The following is an 18,427-nucleotide window of genomic DNA, read 5'->3' on the forward strand; positions in this document are numbered from 1 at the left end:
CATATATATAAGACGACTGGTTCTCGTCCAGTGCGCCATATTGGAGCCTTCCCACTTGCCGGCAACGGTCGACTTTGGGCGCGCCCGGGATCCCATCTGCCCGCAACTCTATTCCGACGTTGTGGTTTCGCTACAGGCTGCGTTTCAAACTTTATGCCAACCAACAAATATGAGAAATATCAGCTTATTGGGGAAGGGCAGCGAGGGGAACACTTGCGATGTGGAAGTTCGTACCAGGCATTGCTACCCTCACCAGGTTCCCCCAGCTTTCGAGAAAGCAAGGATCGAACCACTACACCCTTGATGGGACGAGAAGTCCAATTAGAGTTAGCCTTTCATCCGTTTGTGTCGTGTGCCGTCTCGGGCGACGTCGTGGGGCAACCCCTAATAGGCAAGACATTGCCTTGGTTCAGGAACAAGCTCTTTAGAGGCCCATTGAAAAAGCTTCCCGAGCTATCCCTTGTACCTAAGCTACAATGGGAGATACTAGGGCCGACAATTGGGTATTAATGGAGCTAGTCAGCTAGTCGAACTACTGTCTTGATGCATCCAGATAGATGCCCGTACTTAGGTTGAGTTATAACTAGTAGCTGGCAGAAACTGGCAGAAACTAGGAGCTTGGCGGGTCATCCCTATTAGAAACGAAATAAGACTTCTTAAATTAAGTGTAATATTACTTCTAGACATTCGGATACCTCATGCCAGCACCCATATCAGACGATGGGGAGAGTACAGGAGAACTCAATCTAATTTCTACGTATGAAGCCGGGCATCCTCCCTGCTTCAACTGCCGGACGCCCCTACCAAAACTCGAATCAAACCAAATTATCTCATAAAGGAAGAAGCGTACCTAGAAATTCAAGTTGCTTGTAATTCTCAAATACTCCCTGATCATCCACTTCATGGTGAAATGTGAGCGGGAATCGGGCTTTACTCGACGGTCTGATTACTCTATTGGGAGATCAAGACGAACAGCATTGGATGACAGTGACACAGATCCTGAAAATATAGTCAGTGAAAAAGACGCTCTTTGCGCGGCTTGACGTCTTCAAGCCCTTGCGCTGTCCAATGATGTGTATTAGACTCGCGGTACCGAAGTTTCCGGGAGCTGGCCCGCGGTCTGGACAGAATTGGGCATTGGCTGTCTCTCCTTAGATGGTCAAAGGGCCTGCTATCTCGAATTCGGATTGCTCGGCTCGGTAAATTGTCTCACGCCATGGACATGCCCCAGTCGGCTTAATTTTTCCTGATCTATAAGGGACCGTCCCCTAATCCAAGTCGAAAAGTCGAAAAGTTAATTATTAGCGATTACCGAAATGTTACAATTAGAGTGTCAAGTTCTGAACTCCCTCTACAACCAACCCCTTGAACAGCCCCCATATCATATTGTCCAATGTCCAGGACTAGGCGGCCCCTCCTCCGTCTCCCATGCTACCGGCTCCTCCCCAACCGTGAACTCAATACTCCCCCCTTTAACCATGACATCCTCATGCTCAAACCAATTCTTTCCCCACACTTTTCCGTTAATCTTGACCTCTTTCAGGTAATATCCATTTTGTCCCAAAGTTCGGCTATCTCCATTACTCGTTATCCTCAGCGTGGCGTTGGTGTTAACGGTGATGTTAATTTCGCTGAACCAGGGCGATTCGAGGAGGTACACGGGCTGGGTGACGATAGGATATAGGCCCAACATCTGCCAGATGAGCCAGGAGTTGAGGGCTCCGGCGTCGCTATTGCCCGGGATGCCGTACAGGGCATTGTGGAAGTATTGGTTTGCTAGGGCGCGGGATTGGTTGACGGATTTGTGTTGTTTGTTGAGGTAGTTGTAAAGGTAGGGGGTTGCAAAGTCGGGCTCGTTTCTGAGTGAAATCTAGGTTAATGAGAGAAACGGCGTTTCGGATATTCCAGGGGCGTACCCAATGTTCATGATTGAAGTTATACTCGCCCCATTCGAAGATAAGTCTTGCTGGCTGGAGTTGGGTTGGAACTAGGCAGTCCCTATCAGTAACCATTTCTCCGTCACGTCTCAACTCAAACTCACTATATAATCCAACCTCCGCTCAAAATCCCCCTCGCCCCCCATAAATTCAATCAATGTACGCATATCATGCGGCGTCGTGAAAGAGTACTCCCACGGTGTCGCCTCATACGAGATAGAAGTCCACTCACACGCCCCACACAACCCCGGATTATACCCCGTCACGTTCCACTCGCCATCCCTCCTCCTCGGGGCCAAGAACCCACTGAACCCCAAGCTCTCCACGTCACGATTCCATATCCGCTGCCAGCCCGCCGACCGGTTCAGATACTTCTCGACATCCTTGGGCGCCTCCCCGGCAGCCACGACACTAAGCGCATAATCGTTCAGCGCATACTCGATGGTCCTCGAAATACACCGTGTGCTCTCGGCTGAGACATAGCCAAGATTCTTCCAGTCATCCAAGGCACCCCGACCTTCCTTGACGCTCGCGCTGAAGTCGATGGGGCTGAAAGTGTTGTACGGCGTTACCTCTGCGTTTTTTACCATGGCCAAATATCCCGCCGTCCAATTGATATCCCCCCTTAACCCCTTCACATACGCATCAGCAAGGACATTATCGGCATTACTGCCCCCCTGAACCAACCCATTCCAGTTCCCCGACCGTCCGTCAGGCATATACCCCTCCCACCGCCAGATATCGATCAGCGACCTGATCTGACTCTCGTACGCCTCCGGTTGGATAATATGGTACAAGCTGACGGTGCACCGGAATGTATCCCAGAGGGCGTAGAAGTCGTCCCATAACGGTTCGCCGGAATCCCAAAGCGGATTCTCGCCCGTACGGTCCGAGGGCATCAGGTGCATGAAGTAGAGGGACGAGTAGAGGAGGACCAGGTTCGTCCGGTTGGAAACAGATTCGTCGGTGGGGACTTGAATCTTGTTGAAGACGACATCGTTCCACTCTGCTACCGCGGCATTTATGGTGTCGTTGAGTGACCAGGTTGGAATTTCATTGTCTTTGAAATAACATGCTTTCTCGACCGACATGAAGGATATCCCGACTTTGGATTTGACTTGGATTGCAGCACTGTCGTCCCAGCTAAACACTGCTCCGATGCGATCGTTCAGCGGTCCTGACGTTACCGTGTACGAACTGTTGTCTCCGAAAGTAGCTTGCCCGACCGGCTCGTTGCTGAACGTGTGGTATCTCTGCATGAAGGGCGGGTCCGTGTTCCTCCCGCGAAATGTTCGTGCTTGAACCGGCTCTGTCTCGAATTCGCCGCAGAAATAGACAGTATACGGCGCGCCTTCGTTCCAGCCGCCTCCGTAGGTGCCATGTCCGGTATACTTCTGTCCGTCCAGGTGAACCTCCCCCCCTAAGAACACCTGACTGCTATAGCTGCCCAGTAAACTAGGCAGATAATGCGATATGTCCACCAGCACATGCTTCTTTCCCTCCGGAAATGAGTATTGCATGATGCCGGAGTGCTTCGATCCAGAGAGTTCCACCATGACGCCGTTTTCGAACTGAGTCTTGAAGTATCCTACCTCCGCAATGTCGTCCCCTACGCGGGTCTGCCAATACGTCTGATTATCCAAGATATTCACGGGCGCCTTGATAGAAGTGAGCGGCATTTGCGGTATGATTCCGTACTTGGAGGGGCCACCGGTCCCACTCTCATGCATCATGCTGATCCCCGTCACATAACCCTTGGGCGTCCACCCGCCGTTGATGACAGCGAACGACACGTTTGGCTCGTACGTGTCGATACCCACTTTGGCGACCCCGAATGGACGAGCTGCTCCGACGAAGATGTCTCCTCCTCCGTCTAGACATATGGGTTAACCTTTTGCTCAACTTCTAGCAAACGTGGCAAGTGTAGCGATACGAAATGGAAGACTTACATGCCAGGCCGTCGAACGGGCCAGAGCCACCGATGAAGGGGTTCACATATTGAGAATAGTCCACTTGGGCAAACGAGACTTGAGAAATAGCCAGGAGTAACAACCATTGGAGAACTGCTGTTCGTTCCATGATGAGTGATTCCCCTTGGGACAGGCGAAAGAGCTAGTAGCGCTTTGCGGTGATCTCGAGAAGTTGGGAACACAGGCAGACTCGCATGCAACCTTCGCTGCCTTTAAGGCAACCCCACAGATCGAATACCGGGAATCGTTCCCATGTAACATGGCCCTAGATATCCTGAAGTTCGGTGTGGTTGCCGGTTATCCCCAATCCCTCACCCCATTTCCCCGCATCTAACCCTAGTGATCTGTGGGGAACGTATGACTGCTCTTCGCAATTTTCAGGTTGCATACCCGAATCATGGTACACTAGGAAAAATACACGATGCCGTTTGTGGTGTCTGCTCCACATTGTCGAGTCGGTGAAGCTTCCAAGGCACTGTAATACTGTAGTTTGTGATGTTGAGTTCCTAAAATAGAGATGCGGCGTTGCTTCTCATACAGCTTGGCCCGTGATACAAATCTCAACATAGCAGCATCAAATGCCCCCATCAGCCTGTGCCTGTGTCCGTCCAGGATCATGAGCGGCCCCAATCTGATCGGGCTCTCAGCTCCGATTCTGTGATAATGGTTTTTGCCGTGAAAAAAATGCATGGTGGCTGGCCACCTCGTAGTATACTTATTCAGTGAATATGATACTCACCGGGTTTGGCAAGATTCCACGATGGTCTACCATGTGCTGGACACCAGCAATAAGCTAACCTGGTGTCAGCGTGCTGTAACCTCTTAACAGTGTAAAGTATTACCCAGCAGGGTGCTTACTCGAGTCGAGTTATTCAGCACGGTTCAATCAGGTCACAGTTATTGGCACATGTACTTAAGCGGGATACGACGTGACTTGTAAATGGCATTGATGAATCACCAATATATTGGCATCAGCAGCGTATCTACATGTCGAAGCCGCCAATGCAGTCCAATCTCCATCACGGGGCTTCAACCTAGCAGCAACCCCATCTCGACTCCATGGGAGCAAGCCATCTCTAACCAGCACCCAACCTCCAAAGCCGGCCTCGTCAGGTACCAGCCAAGCTCCTCCAGCCAGTGGCAGTTAGTAATGGTCAAGGCGAGGTGCCGAGTTGTTAATACTCCAGCCAAACGGCTGTGAGTTTACCGGTCGCAGGCAGAGGTTCAACACATTGAGTGCCAAACTTACTTACGTTACAAGAAATTAAACAATACAGAAATCCGGACCATGGGCAAATCCGAGAGATTTGATAGCGAAATTGCCCAATATAGGTCCGAAGATCGGTTGTGGAAAATGGCCGAGTGAAGGAGCCACTATTCCACGAAGAAATTATTGACAAAAAGATGCCAAATACCCTGTACTTGAATGAGTGCAGGCAATGTCGGGAAATATCCGAAATTGGGTATCCGAACGTCAACGCTGGTGAGTTGATGGAAGCTGGGAATATGAACCGTCGAGAAGGGCCGGAAAAATGATCAAAAGTGGAAGGATGTATCGCAAGCTAGTGTCGAATGAAGGTTCAAGATTCATATCAAAGGTCATAAAATGTCGTCAAGGTCGAGGGCGAGGAAGGTCGCCGTGCGCTAGGGTAGTCGACAGCAGAGCACTTCCGGCATTTGACAATACTACGCCGACTGACGCCACCGGGATTTGCCGCATTCAGTAGGCTTGACCAGGGACAGGCTTTCTTCCAACCGGGCCTCGTGGAGGTCCTTGGTATTGTTTGACGGGGATATTACTACCCGGAGCAGGGGCAGGGTACATCGGGCTTGGACCTGATGGGCTTGGTCTGCTCTGGCTGAAGCCTCTCTCCGTCGGACCAGGTGACTGCGTGCGTGATACAGGGATCATAGACCTTGGCGCGGGCGAGGCATTTCGACCAGCGTTGGGGCTCATGGGACCGGGAGACTGACCACGAGGCATACCGGCGGGTGACTGGGGTAATGGCACGCCGGCAGGAGATTGAGGTCGCGGCATAACTGCAGGGGATTGGGGTCGTGCACCGGCAGTCATTGGGCGGATGGGAGAGTCGGGTCGTGGGCGAGTAGGGCCGCCTTGGGGAGTCATAGGTCTCTGAGCAGCTGGGTATTTGGGACCTCCTCGAGGGCCACGGGGTCCATTAGGGTTCCTAGGTGGGCCGTTACGAGCTCCAGGAGGACCACCAGTCGGGCGAGGTTTCACCGGTCGAGTTGACAGGCAAGTTCTCGGAACAACACCTTGTTGAGAGCGGTCAAGTCGGATGCAGAGGGCCTGAACATGTTAGCTTTTGTTCTGCAATAAGTTTCAGGAGAGTACTCACCCAGCCATCATCGTACTCGTGCAAGAGTCTCACCAGCTGTCCAGCTCTCAATCCCATCTCGTCTTCCAGAGTAGGCTTGAAGTCGAGTTGCACACGGTGCACAGTTGAAGAAGCGGGACCACCGGCAGCAGCAATGGCATTGGCGCTCTGGGAAGGTCCGGGAGATTGGCCAGTGGCGACAGACGTGAAGCTGTATTCCGTGCCAGTTGGACTGGGTTGGGCATGGATGGTGGGAAGTGTAGCTCCGCGAGTCAGATCAAGCGCCTGGGGAGCATCCTTTCGGATGGATTGCTTGCGCTTCATCGGAGTAGCAGCGACAGCAGCACCTGCGACTGCCCCCGCCCCGACTTCAGCAATAGCAACCTCAGCAATGTTGGAACTCTCTGGCGGCGAGTTGGTACTAGTGGCAAACCCTACAATATTTTCGGGGGCGTTGAAGGGATTGATAGACTCATCATTACCAACTGATCGCTGCACATTCTGTTGAGACTCGATCCGCTGTGCACCGCTGCCAAAGGGGTTCTCCTCGTTGTTGCTTTGGCTAGTCATAGAATTTTCCCGCAGACTACCATCAACAGGGCGACTGTTGGGAGTGTGCTTATGCGTTGGAGTGGTAACAGCCAAGGCAATAGCGGCGCCCTTGCTGGATCGTCGCTCACCAAAATTTGGCAGGAACTGCGTGACGGGTCGCAAGCTCAGGCGCGGTGCGGTAGCGGTGGTACGCGTCGTGTGAACGGAATCGGGCCGCTTCGACTCTGTTACGACAAAGTTGGAGTCCGCTCCTCCAAATGGACCCTGAACTTTCTCATCGTCCGCGATACGCTGCTTCTCCATCTGCTTCTTGCGCCTGTTGAACAGGAAGAAGACGAGCATTCCAACTACCAAAAGACCGGCCAAAATACCAATAGCGATACCGGCCTTTGCTCCAGAGCCAGATCCACCGCTGGAGCCTGACGATAACGAAGTCGAGGTAGACGAAGATGCCGCATTGGTACCAGTAACGGCCTGCGTTGTCGCAGCCATTGTCGCAGTTGTCGCAGGTGTCGTCGGGTCGTTTGTGGCTATCACCAGACTATTGTCATTGACGGTACCGGTGGTCGAGAGTACGATGGATTCCGGCAACGAAGTATCCGTCTTTGAATTTGCCTTGGTAGTCGCCTTGGTTGTGGCAGCAGCCTCGGAAGTCGTTGTCTCTTTCGTTGCCTGTGCTTTCCTTGTCGTAGTTTCCTTAGTCGCTGCGTCTTCCGTGGTGGTCGCTGCCCTTGCGGTCGTCGTCTTATCATCGTCGTTGGAGCCCGTCGAATAACCGCCAATAGCACCTTCGAAGGTGGGTTTCAAGGTAGTGTAGACGGTCTTGTAAATTGTCGATCGCGCAGCGTTCTGCTTGCGCCGTAAAGTGTGGAAGGTGTCGGAGCCATTCAAAAGGTTGGCCACGCCATCGGAAGACCCATCCTGGGCAACTGCCCTCCGGTGCAGATGTGGGTGGCTGTTCACCATACTGAATTATTTACTAGGCTAATATTATCGTTATATTTGGGTGTTGATGTGTCAGCCAGGTCAGACCATGAAGCTGTGTTTTTTGCCTTCGTGCGCAGTATCGGTTCGTTGCGGGGCAGTATATGTGATTCAACACCTGAAGTATCAGTCACAGCAGTGTGGTCGGGCTGAAAAGAATGTAATGCGCTCAAGAGCGTCGTTGGGTAATTTCGGGCTGGTGAAAGAGTGTGTCGATTACTTGCCCTGGTCAAGTCGTGAACTGATTGTGCGATTGACCTGCAAGTGACGGGCGTAAATCCTCGAAGCTGAAAGTCCAGGGATCTCGGTAGACAAAAACGAATGGAATGAGAAGCGATCTGTGATAACAGGCCACGTTCTCGGGAGAGAGGGTAAAGAAGGGCTGCAGGAGAGAGGCGGCCGTGTGGTTGCAGCAGCGACGGTGAGGAGGGAAGAAGGCAGACAACGAGGGCGGGGAAGAGGGTAGTCGAGGGAGAAAATGGTTATTGCTGGATGTTCTGAGCGGCCGGGGTTGTTGCCAGGGTCCGTGAGTGGGTTCTGTGAGATCAACGCCCGGGTCAACTAGCCTGAAGGGAGAAAGGGCGACAGGGACGAAATCGCGACTTCTGGGACAATCAAATAGGGTAAAGTCGCGATAGCGGAGATTCCTGCTTGCCGCGTATATTGGGATGTGAACTATTTGAATTGCAGGAACTGAGCGGAGGACTCGAATTCACGGCCTGGAAAGGTGCTTGGTATTGTTGGTTTGGCTCCCGATTTTTTGGTTCTTGGCCAAGCACATTCACGATGCGCACATCCCACATGCGGTCGACATTCACACAACAGTCAATTACCCACCTCGGCTTCAGCATTACCTACTGGCTTCGTTGCGTTTTCTAGAGGGCATCTGTGCCACACAATATCTAAATCGGTTGATACGACAACTCAATTGATTCAGCTCGTCATTGCCGTTTGCGCGCAACCTAGCCTCCATGCAAGACTGCCATCTTGACCATCGCCGCAACTCGGGGCATCAACGGTGGAGAGCCGACTTTCCCTATGAGGCAGCTTGAGTCGCCCATGCGTCTCTAGTCAGGAACGGCGCAGAAACAATAAGGCACAAACCGACGATGATTGGTCTTGTGGCAAAAAGAAAAGGTGGGCCATATTGCAGATTACGCGAAATTGGTTGCCGGGGGCATCGATGCAATGCGTCCTCATTCGCTGGTAAATTCATCGTGCTTAGTAGCAGCGAAAGCATTGTCCCTGCGAATATACCAAGATTAGCGGGCTATTTCAGTACCCCGCTATATTGAGAAAACGTCGCTGCTTGGCTGATGACACCCCTGCACCTCCCTTTAGAATATTGCAACTCTCTCCGTCTCTCGACATGCAAGCCTCCTGCTCCTTAGGTGTGCAGAAATTCTCTACGTCAACCTCTTGTGACAGGTTCGTTTCCAGCATTTTGCATACATCCATATTACCGCCTTCCCACCGCATCTATCTTTGCAAATTCTATAAGATTTGCCACAGACTCTCGGAGGGAGTGGTTGCGACGGGAAGCGCGCTTAAGACGCGTCCCGTTCTGTTTGCCCACAGCCAATCGAAACGATGCGCCGGTGTTCTTCTATTTCTCGAGGATTCATTTTCCCCGGCATCACGCAATTTTCACAATGTGATCCCAGCTCTGGTTGGCCTCGAGCGCATGGGACCTGGACGTCTCAGATGTTGATCGTCCGCTCGAGCTAGGATTGAGTTCCGGGGTCGCACCAAAACACAGCCCCATATTCGGAAATTGAACGTGCGGGAGTGACGACAACTTCACCTACCAAACTCCACCTGAATGCATTGTCGTCACGAAATTGGTCAGAGTTTGGCAGCAGCCTGAGCAAGATAGCGCTCGTCGCGTCACATCAATCTGCCGCAGCGCTCTCCCAACAATGTGGTCGACGACGACATCTTGCATCGAGGCAGCCACTGCAAAAGCAACGTGTGTGCATGCGTCCCAGGTCTGCAGCTCCAGGTTCTGGTCCATAGGGCTGGTGCTACCGTGTGATCTGATCCATGAGGCTATTTTTTCAGTCAGGATATTCGAAGAAAAGAAAGTGATTGCTAATTCGCGCAAGCAGTCATCCAAGGGCTGTTGCCGTACCCAAACCTGCCAAGGAAGCTTTTAAGGTTTATTTTCTCGTCTATCATGGACCTGGAAATGAGCGCCGTTTCGCATTGACTCCTGGAGATCTCATTTCATCTCCCGTCATGCCATTTCTCATCTAATCATCTGCGTTGCGCAGCCACATCTTGCAATACCACACGAGGGCGCGGGCACTGTTTGCAGTTTGATCATAGTTTGTCTGTTTCAGTATGTGTTGTAGCGCAAGCCAAACAGGCATCGTTGCCATCACTTATAGCTTGGACACGCTTCTACGGTGGAGCAAAGTCATGTTGCACCTTCCTGAACAGATGCCAAGCCGGAGTCCTCAGGTGGCTGCTCGAGTTGACGCTTTCCAAACTGACGTTTCTCCTACCTCCATATCGTGTTTGGAGATACCATAATCGAGTCCTTGTTGAGGGACCACGAGACTTACGCCACAATGACCGTTCAATTCTACACACTGACCTGGCTCGCCCAGTAGGGTTGCCGGAACGGCAACACCATTGTGGGTCTTTGGCATATCAACGAATTCGGATGACTGAGTGCCAAAGTGCATCTCAATCCCACGACAACATCAGTAATTATATGTTTATGCCGCAGCTATTGTTACGGCCTCTCGTGACCATTGCTTGTCTAAACTTATTCGTTTCTCACAGTGGGAGCCCTATCAGCACTACAACCTGACCGCTCCTATAGTCAGTCGCCAAGAACAAGCCCAGGAATAGTCTCATTGATGTTTCTGCCTAAATAGGTAATGGTTACCGACAGCACCTCGGTGTCCAGAAAACTTTCTCCAATGGTAGGTGTCAAGCAGTGTGTTCATCTGAGGATGCTTTCGCACCTCACCATGGCACTTTACGCTCCACCAAATACCAGTTGGATTACTTCTAATAAGCTACTATTGCTTTCGACATTAGCAATGTAGCTCGCTGCTCCTCTGCTCGAGACTTGGTGAATTTGTTCAAGGCACTCTGATCTTAATTTTCCATCCACCGATCTTCGTCTGTGGGTTTTGTCTCATTTCCTGTGAATCGCGATACCACAAGTGCGTGGTACGATAGGGGCACCCTTACATGGGTTGGGCTGAAATGAACGTTACGACGTATCACCTCACCAGAAGATGGACAGTGTTTCCTGGGAATCGGGAATTTGAGTCATGCGCCGTCGATCTGCATCTACAATGCCATTAGGAGCCTGGCTTTTTCTTCACCGAGTAGACTATTCAGTATTGCCTACCTCAGACACTCTCCAATATCTACTAAATTGGAACTAGACACAGCTTTCTGGTGAGCAGCACCCCGCTTGGCTCAGAGCGTTACTACTCTGAGTTCATAGATAAGCTGCTCAGTAAGTTGTATAATAGTAGAGAATGGGGAAGTGCGAATATAGTCAACACTAAGTATAGGACAAGCTCTAGTAGTGGGTTGTATTTCAATTCGTAGTACTTATTCACAATTTGACTTGTGAATAGTTTCACTAACTTGATACCCAAGCGCGACCATGCCGCTAATTACCTCATGTAGAGTATATTAAACATGATCGCATCGATCTGAACGTCTTTCTCCTAAACTGTGCTAGTGTGATACATCGTCCCTCCCCTTTCCCCCCCCCTAATCTAAGATGCTCTCACAAAGTGTGCAACGTGGAGTCCTTGGTCATGCGGCGAAATGTCTTACCGAAGGGTATAAACAACGCTAACCCAATAATGGAGGAGCCAACTGTCAACACCATGAGCAAGAGCACAGGGGCAATATAGCCCTGCCGAGCCGCCCAGTCGTTGAAGAAGAAGATCATGCCAAACTACAACGTCGTCAGTCAGCTGTGCATGATTCCATTCTGGTTGCTGTAGCACTCACACCAAATGTATTCTTCACGATCGTCGCTGCAATCACGATCTCTCCCGGCAACGCCTTGTAGCAATCCGTCGCATACGCAATCGCCACCGCCGGGATCCCCACGACCTACACGCCCACCAAGCCATAACCCACTACCACGACCGCCTCCCACGGCCACCCACGCTGATATCCCACCGCAGTAACCGTCATTCCCACCAGGTTAACAAACACGTACGGCACCAAAGCCGGCAATCGAAATTCAGCCTCCAGAATCCCGTGATTCCGCTTAGCGCGCTGGAGCGTAATCCAGTCGGAAAATGAGCCAGCGGTGAAGAGCGCTACGGCGGCGCCGATGGCAAAGGCGAAGTTGGTGTAGCCGATTTGGGCAGGGGTGAACAAGTAAGGAGGCGGACTGGAGACTTGGGCTTCGGTTAGGTTGAGGGCGAGGAGGGCGTTGGCAGCGAAGCCCATGGTCAGGGATGCCCAGAGAACGATGGGATAGAAGAGGATTTGGAGAGGAGAGAGGATGTCCCGCAGGAATGAGCCTGGATCGAAGCGGACGCGGGGGAGGAAGCAGAGCTGGGATTTGGAGAGTTTGCCTTTGGGTAGGAGAGCAGAGGTGGTGATGGTGAGTCGTGGCCGGGGTTTCGGAGTCGCATCCCATGGAATCGGTTGGCTTGCTGGGTGTTTCGATGAATTCAATGGAAGCTGGAGCTGAGGCTCTGGCGGGTCTATCATACTTGGTCTCCGATGATAAATATCCAACTTGCTCCTTGCAGGATTGTGCAAACCCAGAACTATTACTTTTGTGAATTTTCCGCGTTTATTAGCCTCTGGAATCGGTGTCGACTCACAAACCACCTCCAGCTGATCTGAGACGCAATAGCACCAGAAATAATTGGTCCCATGAACAAACCCATGAAGTACGACCAAAAGTAAAGCGCCATGCTCTTTCCGCGCTGATGCAAGAACAGTAGGTCCGCAATCACCATGGGCATGATACTCTCATTCGCCCCCGCCCCTAGCCCGGAGATAACACGTGCACCGATGAAACTCGAGTGGCTCGTCACAAGCCCCTGCCAAATGTTGGCCAAGGTACAGATGAGGCCGCAAACAATAATCACGGGCCGCCGGCCAAACACATTCGCGGTGGGCACGATGAGGAGATTAGAGTAGCCGAGCGTAATGGCAGCAGCACCGAACAGCATGTTAACCTCGGGCAAAGACTTATGGAACTCGGCCTCAAAATGAGCGCCATGGGCGCGATGGCTAGGGGCGTCATGATGCTGATGAAGACAAAGACGAATTGGTTGAAGATGACGATGGCTTTCCATGTTGGGGACTAATTCTGTGGTATCCCGGTCAGTGATGAGGTCCAGACATATGATCTGATTCAAAGCAATGGCAAGAAGAAAGTCTCACCAGGGGGTCGTCAGGGTTTGTCGTAGGTTGAGGGATGAGAACCAAATCGCCTCGTTCCTCGCCGTGCTACTTGAGTACGACGTCAGTTCCGGGAATGATGTCTGTCTTCTCGTTGATAGTCATGCTGACGAAAAGTTCTAATGGGTCACTCAAAATATGAATTGTCGCGCAGTATACCTGCCTTACGAGTTGAGCTAGGCAGGGCTCTGGATGTTTATATACAGACTGTCATTGTTTTGACATCCGCCTGGCCACTTTTCGATATACGAATTATTATATCTTCAGTTTCAACCCCACACTGTCCGGACCGTCGACTTGGCACTTGTGTTCTCACAGGACCCTTCACAGCGCAAGACACATAACACTATAATCGCTGCGCTCTAGCTGCGTTTGTTTATAGTCAATAGGGACTATTATACTTCCAATGTAGTCGGGCAATTAAGTCTTGATAGCCGATGCGCCATGCGTTTCACAGGCCAGGATGCCCCGTCGGGTTATGCTATTCGTTCATGGATTACGGCTTATGGTATAGTAAGGACGAGCTTTAAGCTTTTACAGGAAGATAAATTCAGATGCAAGCTGTGCCGGAGGTCCGGACGATTCACATCGAAACTTCCCGCACCCGCCCGGAGCTGGAGATATGCCTTCATTGGCATAATCGGGGACATCGAAAATTATGCTTAAATCCCGTTGGCTCCACATTAATAGACTGACTCTGGTGTTACTGCTGCTTTTGATCTATTACTTAGCCTGGGGACACCTTGTGGACGATACGTTGGGGAAGCTAGGGGAAGTGGATTCAATAATTGTTAGAACGTATAACCACCAATATGACCACATTCCACAACGAGATTACCTCTCGGCTATTGACGGTCGTTTGGTCCAGTAACAATCAGCAACTGGCATATGCACGCATGCCTGGCATTCGCTTTGTTCTGAGTGCCGACCGATGGCTCGGGGTATTAAGCCTTCAGCCAAGTGTCGAAAAAGCATCAAGCAATTAACATCGAGCACTGCTATGAAGCATGCGACATTTCTGCAACAACTGCAGGCCAAGCCCATACACATTAAGCCTGATCAGTAGTGCAACTCCCGATTCACCATGTTAATCGGCTTCTCTCCCTTATCCAATCTCTCCAAATTCGTCTCCAAGATATCCATAATTCTCGCATATACATTCGTCGTCTGCCAGCTCACATGCGGCGTAATCAACAAATTCGGCGCCTTCCATAACGGGTGCTCACTAGGCAACGGCTCCGGATCTGTAACATCCAACGCCGCGCCGCGAATCTTCCCCGTCTCCAGTGCCTCGATGAGCGCCTCCTGGTCGATATGAGGGCCCCTCCCCACATTGGCGAGGAACGTCTTTTTCTTGCTTAGGATCTCGAACTGCTCCCGCGAGATGATACCCCGCGTTTCTGTAGTCAAGGGGGCGCAGACGACGAGGATGTCAAGGTCCTGGCCTAGAAAGGCGTTGATGCTCTCTTTGGACGCGCCGTGGAACCATTTAGTGGGGAGGAGACCATCTGGATCGCCGGTGCCGGGCACGCAGTAGCTGTCATCTTTGCGCTGGGCCGCGGTGACGCGCTCGCTGCGGGTGTAGGCGTAGATCTCCATGCCCATTGCATTGGCTACGCGCGCGCATTGTCGGCCGATGGCGCCGTACCCTAGGATGCCCCTTTCTTCTTGTTAGTGACTGTCCCGGTTTTGGCCTGGATTTGACTCACATTCTGCACTCGGTCGAGTCTTGCACCGTCGATTCGTAGGGTGCTTCCCAGTGTCCCTTCTGCATGTTCGCTGCATATCTCGCGAAGTGGTGCTGAAACGATAGCCATGCCCCAATTACCCATTCTGCTATCTGTGGTCTGGAATGTACTGGGTCAGCCTTCACTTCATCGTTTCCGCGGATAACGAGTTCATGATTCATCTCAGCGGGAACTTACGGATGACACCCATTAGCCGTGCAAAAGATGACTTTCTCATCCTTATACACCTCATGCTGCGCCCACATATCGGCACCCGCCGACACCAGCTGCACGAAGCGCACCGAAGACATAAGTTCCGCCGGGGGCGGTCGGTATGTCACCAGTATCGTAACGCCCTGCCAGACCTCGGCCTCCTTGCTCGGCCCGGTGTTCCCTGGGTCGGCATCCACCCAACAGACCTCGAGTTTCGGGAATTTGGACTCAATCCGTGGTATCCATTCTGGCCGCGGTTTGCCGGACAGAAGGAGAAGGAGCTTGTCTTTGCTTGGTGCGGAGGTGCTTGTTACTGCCATTGTGCTTATTGGCGAGGGTGGAAATTGGAAATGAGAGAAAGAATCGCTAGAAAACAGACTGACATATACACGTTGAGATAAGATGTGATTAGATGAGATAAGTGACTGCGATAGCGCGAACAAATTATCCTACAACATAGTGACCACTAGCGACTCGCCTGTTAATTTGCTTGGCAAAATTGCGCAAACAGAACCAATGACTCGACTGGATAAGGAGATTGCCAGACGTCTGACTATGTGTTTTAAATGCTCGAAGATGTGCTTTCTCGGCTTGACATCCCCAAATTTATCGACTTCTTCTGTCTTTTTAGTTGGTTGAGGGTTGCCGCCTAGCTCCTTCCGCACTCGGCTTGATAGATGCTTTGCTGCCCCACTATGACCCTAGCAAACGCCGGCCCGGCTCCGAAGGCTCCTATCGCATTCCGGTCTAGGTCCAGCTCCGGTAAAGGAGTGTCTGCCATATCAAGAGAATGTAATGTGGGTGGTTTAAACTCGGGAATGGATGCATTTGGGTCTCAAGTGATCATGAGGGATGCCTTCACATTGAAACCTTGCTAGCTAGTAGAACAGTGACTCAGTTACTGGTATAATATCGCTGATCTATTTAGCTAACTTTGTATAGTGGTGAGTTTTCATCCACATGACTTGATCGATTACTTGGAACCTTGGTAGGGTTCTGGTTGAATGTGTGTTTACAAGGAGACCAGCGTAGCAAACCGGTGTAATCCGTGGTGTTACTTAGCTAACTGGTATTTCACCTGCGCATCAAAGTGTTAGCCGTACAAGCAACTGAGTTCCAAGAAAGGTGGAGGTTAGACGGGTGCCGCGTGAAAGAGCTTGAGAGTTGTCATAAGGAACTCTAACATGAGCGGAATCCATTAATGTGCTTTAGAAGAGAGGCTGAATCTTGTCTTTCTCCAATAGCGACAATCCTGCGAGGAAATAGCGCAAATTGAGCAAATATTGTACGGGACTTGTGCCACCCGGCTAACCAAATACTGTAAGCCGTTCAGCAAATATGCTTGGAATTGTGCAATGGAGTATAACCTTATTTTCAAGTTGTTTAACTGATAGCCTATTTTATGTGTTTCTCAGTTCAACCATAGTCCTATGCAGTCTGTTCACGCTCATTTCCTTCTCAGTTACCTTGCAGTATTCGATCCTCCTGCTGAGTATTTTTTTTCTGTATAAGATTATGTATAGGTTCCTCGAGGCCAATGGATCGGACATTGATGTGGCGCACTCCAAGTCTACGAGGGCTAGAGTAGTTGGTGCTGTCATTTCAACAGGATATTACTCTCCAGGTTCTCCGCACTCACCTAGTAGTACTGCCAGTGTCAACTTGACAAGTTTGCAGGGGTCCCGTCCAGGCTCCAGGTCTTGTAGGGGTCCTGTTTCGTGGAATATTTTACTCCGCATCAACCCCTTCTCCTCCACAATGTCCCCCACATTCTATGGGTCACGATGGAGAAACTTCCAGTCCCAGTCAATGAACCCAGCATCATAAATAATCAGGATGCAGGAACCATCCGTGAAATTGTTTATAAATTCGTGCCAAGCCGGTATGGAGTGCCAATGGATGACACCTCCATTTTGTTCTGCCTCCCTAATCGTAGTCAGCAAGCAAGATGGTCCGCCTCTCCGCCGCGGTTCTCACCGCAGTGCTGCACATGACCTCGGCAGCCTCAGGAACCAAATCAACCCATCCAGCAAAAACGTACGCAGAATGCCAACGCCGAACCTATAAGCCCCTCTCCGGCTGCCCATCTGGCACACTCTTTGTGAGCCAAAGCAGCTTCGCCGCGAACTTCACCTCGATCCAATCCGCTATTGCCTCCCTCCCCAACGATAACTCATCGCACACCATCCTCATCGCTCCAGGGAACTATACTGAGCAACTCAACGTGACCCGTCCGGGTCCCCTAACCCTCCTAGGCCAAAGCGATGACCCCTACCGTGGTATCTCCTACGGTGCTTCAGTGTCCTCCGACACGGACCGCAGAAATGGAGTCCAAGTCCTTTGGGCAGCCGCCAACACCGACTCCACTGGCCAGCTCATGGACAACGCCAACACGAGCGTTTTGACGGTGGCCCCAACCTGGAACGCCTCTTTAACGGGGTCAGGGCCAACGGGTTTCCCAGTCCCAGCCGATACCCCCTTTGGCAGCAGTGACTTCCGCGCGTATAATATCGATTTCCGGAATGTGTACTCGTTGCAAGCGGCTGGGCCGGCGTTGGCGGTCAACGTGGCGTACGCGAATGCCGGGTTTTACGGGTGCGGGTTCTACTCATACCAGGATACTGTATACATCGGTAAACTGGGGAACGCGTACTTTTATGATAATGTAGTTGCCGGGCAGACAGATTTCCTGTATGGATTTGGGACGGCGTGGTTGGAACGCTCGACGTTGGCGTTGAGGAATTGTGGGGGTGGAATCACAGCTTGGAAGGGTGAGTTTTACTGTTTGCCCTGAGCGTGGATGTTTTTTGTTTTGTGCAGATGTGAAATTGACATTGAGCAGGTACGAACACCACTTTCATCAATAAGTACGGTGTTTATATTTCCGACTCGCGTATTATCGCAGCCAATGCCAGTATTGCGGCCACCATCGCGGGGAAGTGTGCATTGGGTCGCCCATGGAATTCGCTACACCGCAGCATTTTCATGGAATCCTATCTGGACGGGAGCACCCTACCGGCGGGATACATCAAATGGGGCGGCACTGATCCTCGGTACAGCAACAACTTGACCCTCATGGCCGTCTACAATGACTACGGTCCCGGATATAATGTATCTGCCATGAAGGCGAGCAATGTGACGGTCGTGCTAAATGACGCTGGAGTGGTGCAATATCAGTCCCCGGCTGACGTACTAAGCAACCCGGATGGTTCTATTACTAATGTGAGTTGGATTGACGCTACTGGATTGTTCTATTAGTCAGATATGAACAAATTGGGTTGAAAGGATCGAATTCA

The 18,427-nt window shown here is 51.3% G+C and overlaps 5 protein-coding genes across 5 annotated transcripts; 1 reads left to right on the forward strand and 4 right to left on the reverse strand.

Moving 5' to 3' along the window:
• Positions 1-1,272: 1,272 nt before the first annotated feature.
• On the reverse strand, positions 1,273-4,368 carry BCR38DRAFT_523400 (glycosyl hydrolase). Its single transcript, XM_040865259.1, has 4 exons — positions 3,887-4,368; positions 2,042-3,810; positions 1,917-1,987; positions 1,273-1,859 (listed from the first exon to the last, which is right to left on the reverse strand). The coding sequence occupies exons 1-4, from the start codon at positions 4,014-4,016 to the stop codon at positions 1,382-1,384; spliced, it is 2,448 nt and encodes an 815-aa protein (XP_040715973.1). The 5' UTR covers positions 4,017-4,368; the 3' UTR covers positions 1,273-1,381.
• Positions 4,369-5,627: 1,259 nt separating this feature from the next.
• BCR38DRAFT_457142 (uncharacterized protein) lies at positions 5,628-7,764 on the reverse strand (the record flags this gene model as incomplete). Its single annotated transcript, XM_040862004.1, has 2 exons — positions 5,628-6,218; positions 6,268-7,764. 2 exons carry the CDS (start codon positions 7,762-7,764, stop codon positions 5,628-5,630), a joined length of 2,088 nt encoding a protein of 695 aa, XP_040715974.1.
• A 3,778-nt stretch (positions 7,765-11,542) lies between these two features.
• Positions 11,543-13,085, reverse strand: BCR38DRAFT_457143 (major facilitator superfamily domain-containing protein; the record flags this gene model as incomplete). Its single annotated transcript, XM_040862005.1, has 4 exons — positions 11,543-11,716; positions 11,773-11,877; positions 11,908-12,471; positions 12,606-13,085. The coding sequence occupies 4 exons, from the start codon at positions 13,083-13,085 to the stop codon at positions 11,543-11,545; spliced, it is 1,323 nt and encodes a 440-aa protein (XP_040715975.1).
• A 910-nt stretch (positions 13,086-13,995) lies between these two features.
• Positions 13,996-15,756, reverse strand: BCR38DRAFT_367512 (D-3-phosphoglycerate dehydrogenase). The gene is made up of 3 exons (XM_040857246.1): positions 15,117-15,756; positions 14,901-15,038; positions 13,996-14,851 (listed from the first exon to the last, which is right to left on the reverse strand). Exons 1-3 carry the CDS (start codon positions 15,449-15,451, stop codon positions 14,251-14,253), a joined length of 1,074 nt encoding a protein of 357 aa, XP_040715976.1. The 5' UTR covers positions 15,452-15,756; the 3' UTR covers positions 13,996-14,250.
• A 1,139-nt stretch (positions 15,757-16,895) lies between these two features.
• BCR38DRAFT_390613 (pectinesterase) lies at positions 16,896-18,389 on the forward strand (the record flags this gene model as incomplete). The annotated part of the gene is made up of 2 exons (XM_040857559.1): positions 16,896-17,902; positions 17,971-18,389. The coding sequence occupies exons 1-2, from the start codon at positions 17,080-17,082 to the stop codon at positions 18,387-18,389; spliced, it is 1,242 nt and encodes a 413-aa protein (XP_040715977.1). The 5' UTR covers positions 16,896-17,079.
• Positions 18,390-18,427: the final 38 nt, after the last annotated feature.

This window comes from Pseudomassariella vexata, assembly GCF_002105095.1.
Source record: "Pseudomassariella vexata strain CBS 129021 chromosome Unknown BCR38scaffold_6, whole genome shotgun sequence".
Classification (NCBI taxonomy): Eukaryota; Fungi; Ascomycota; class Sordariomycetes; order Amphisphaeriales; family Pseudomassariaceae; genus Pseudomassariella; species Pseudomassariella vexata.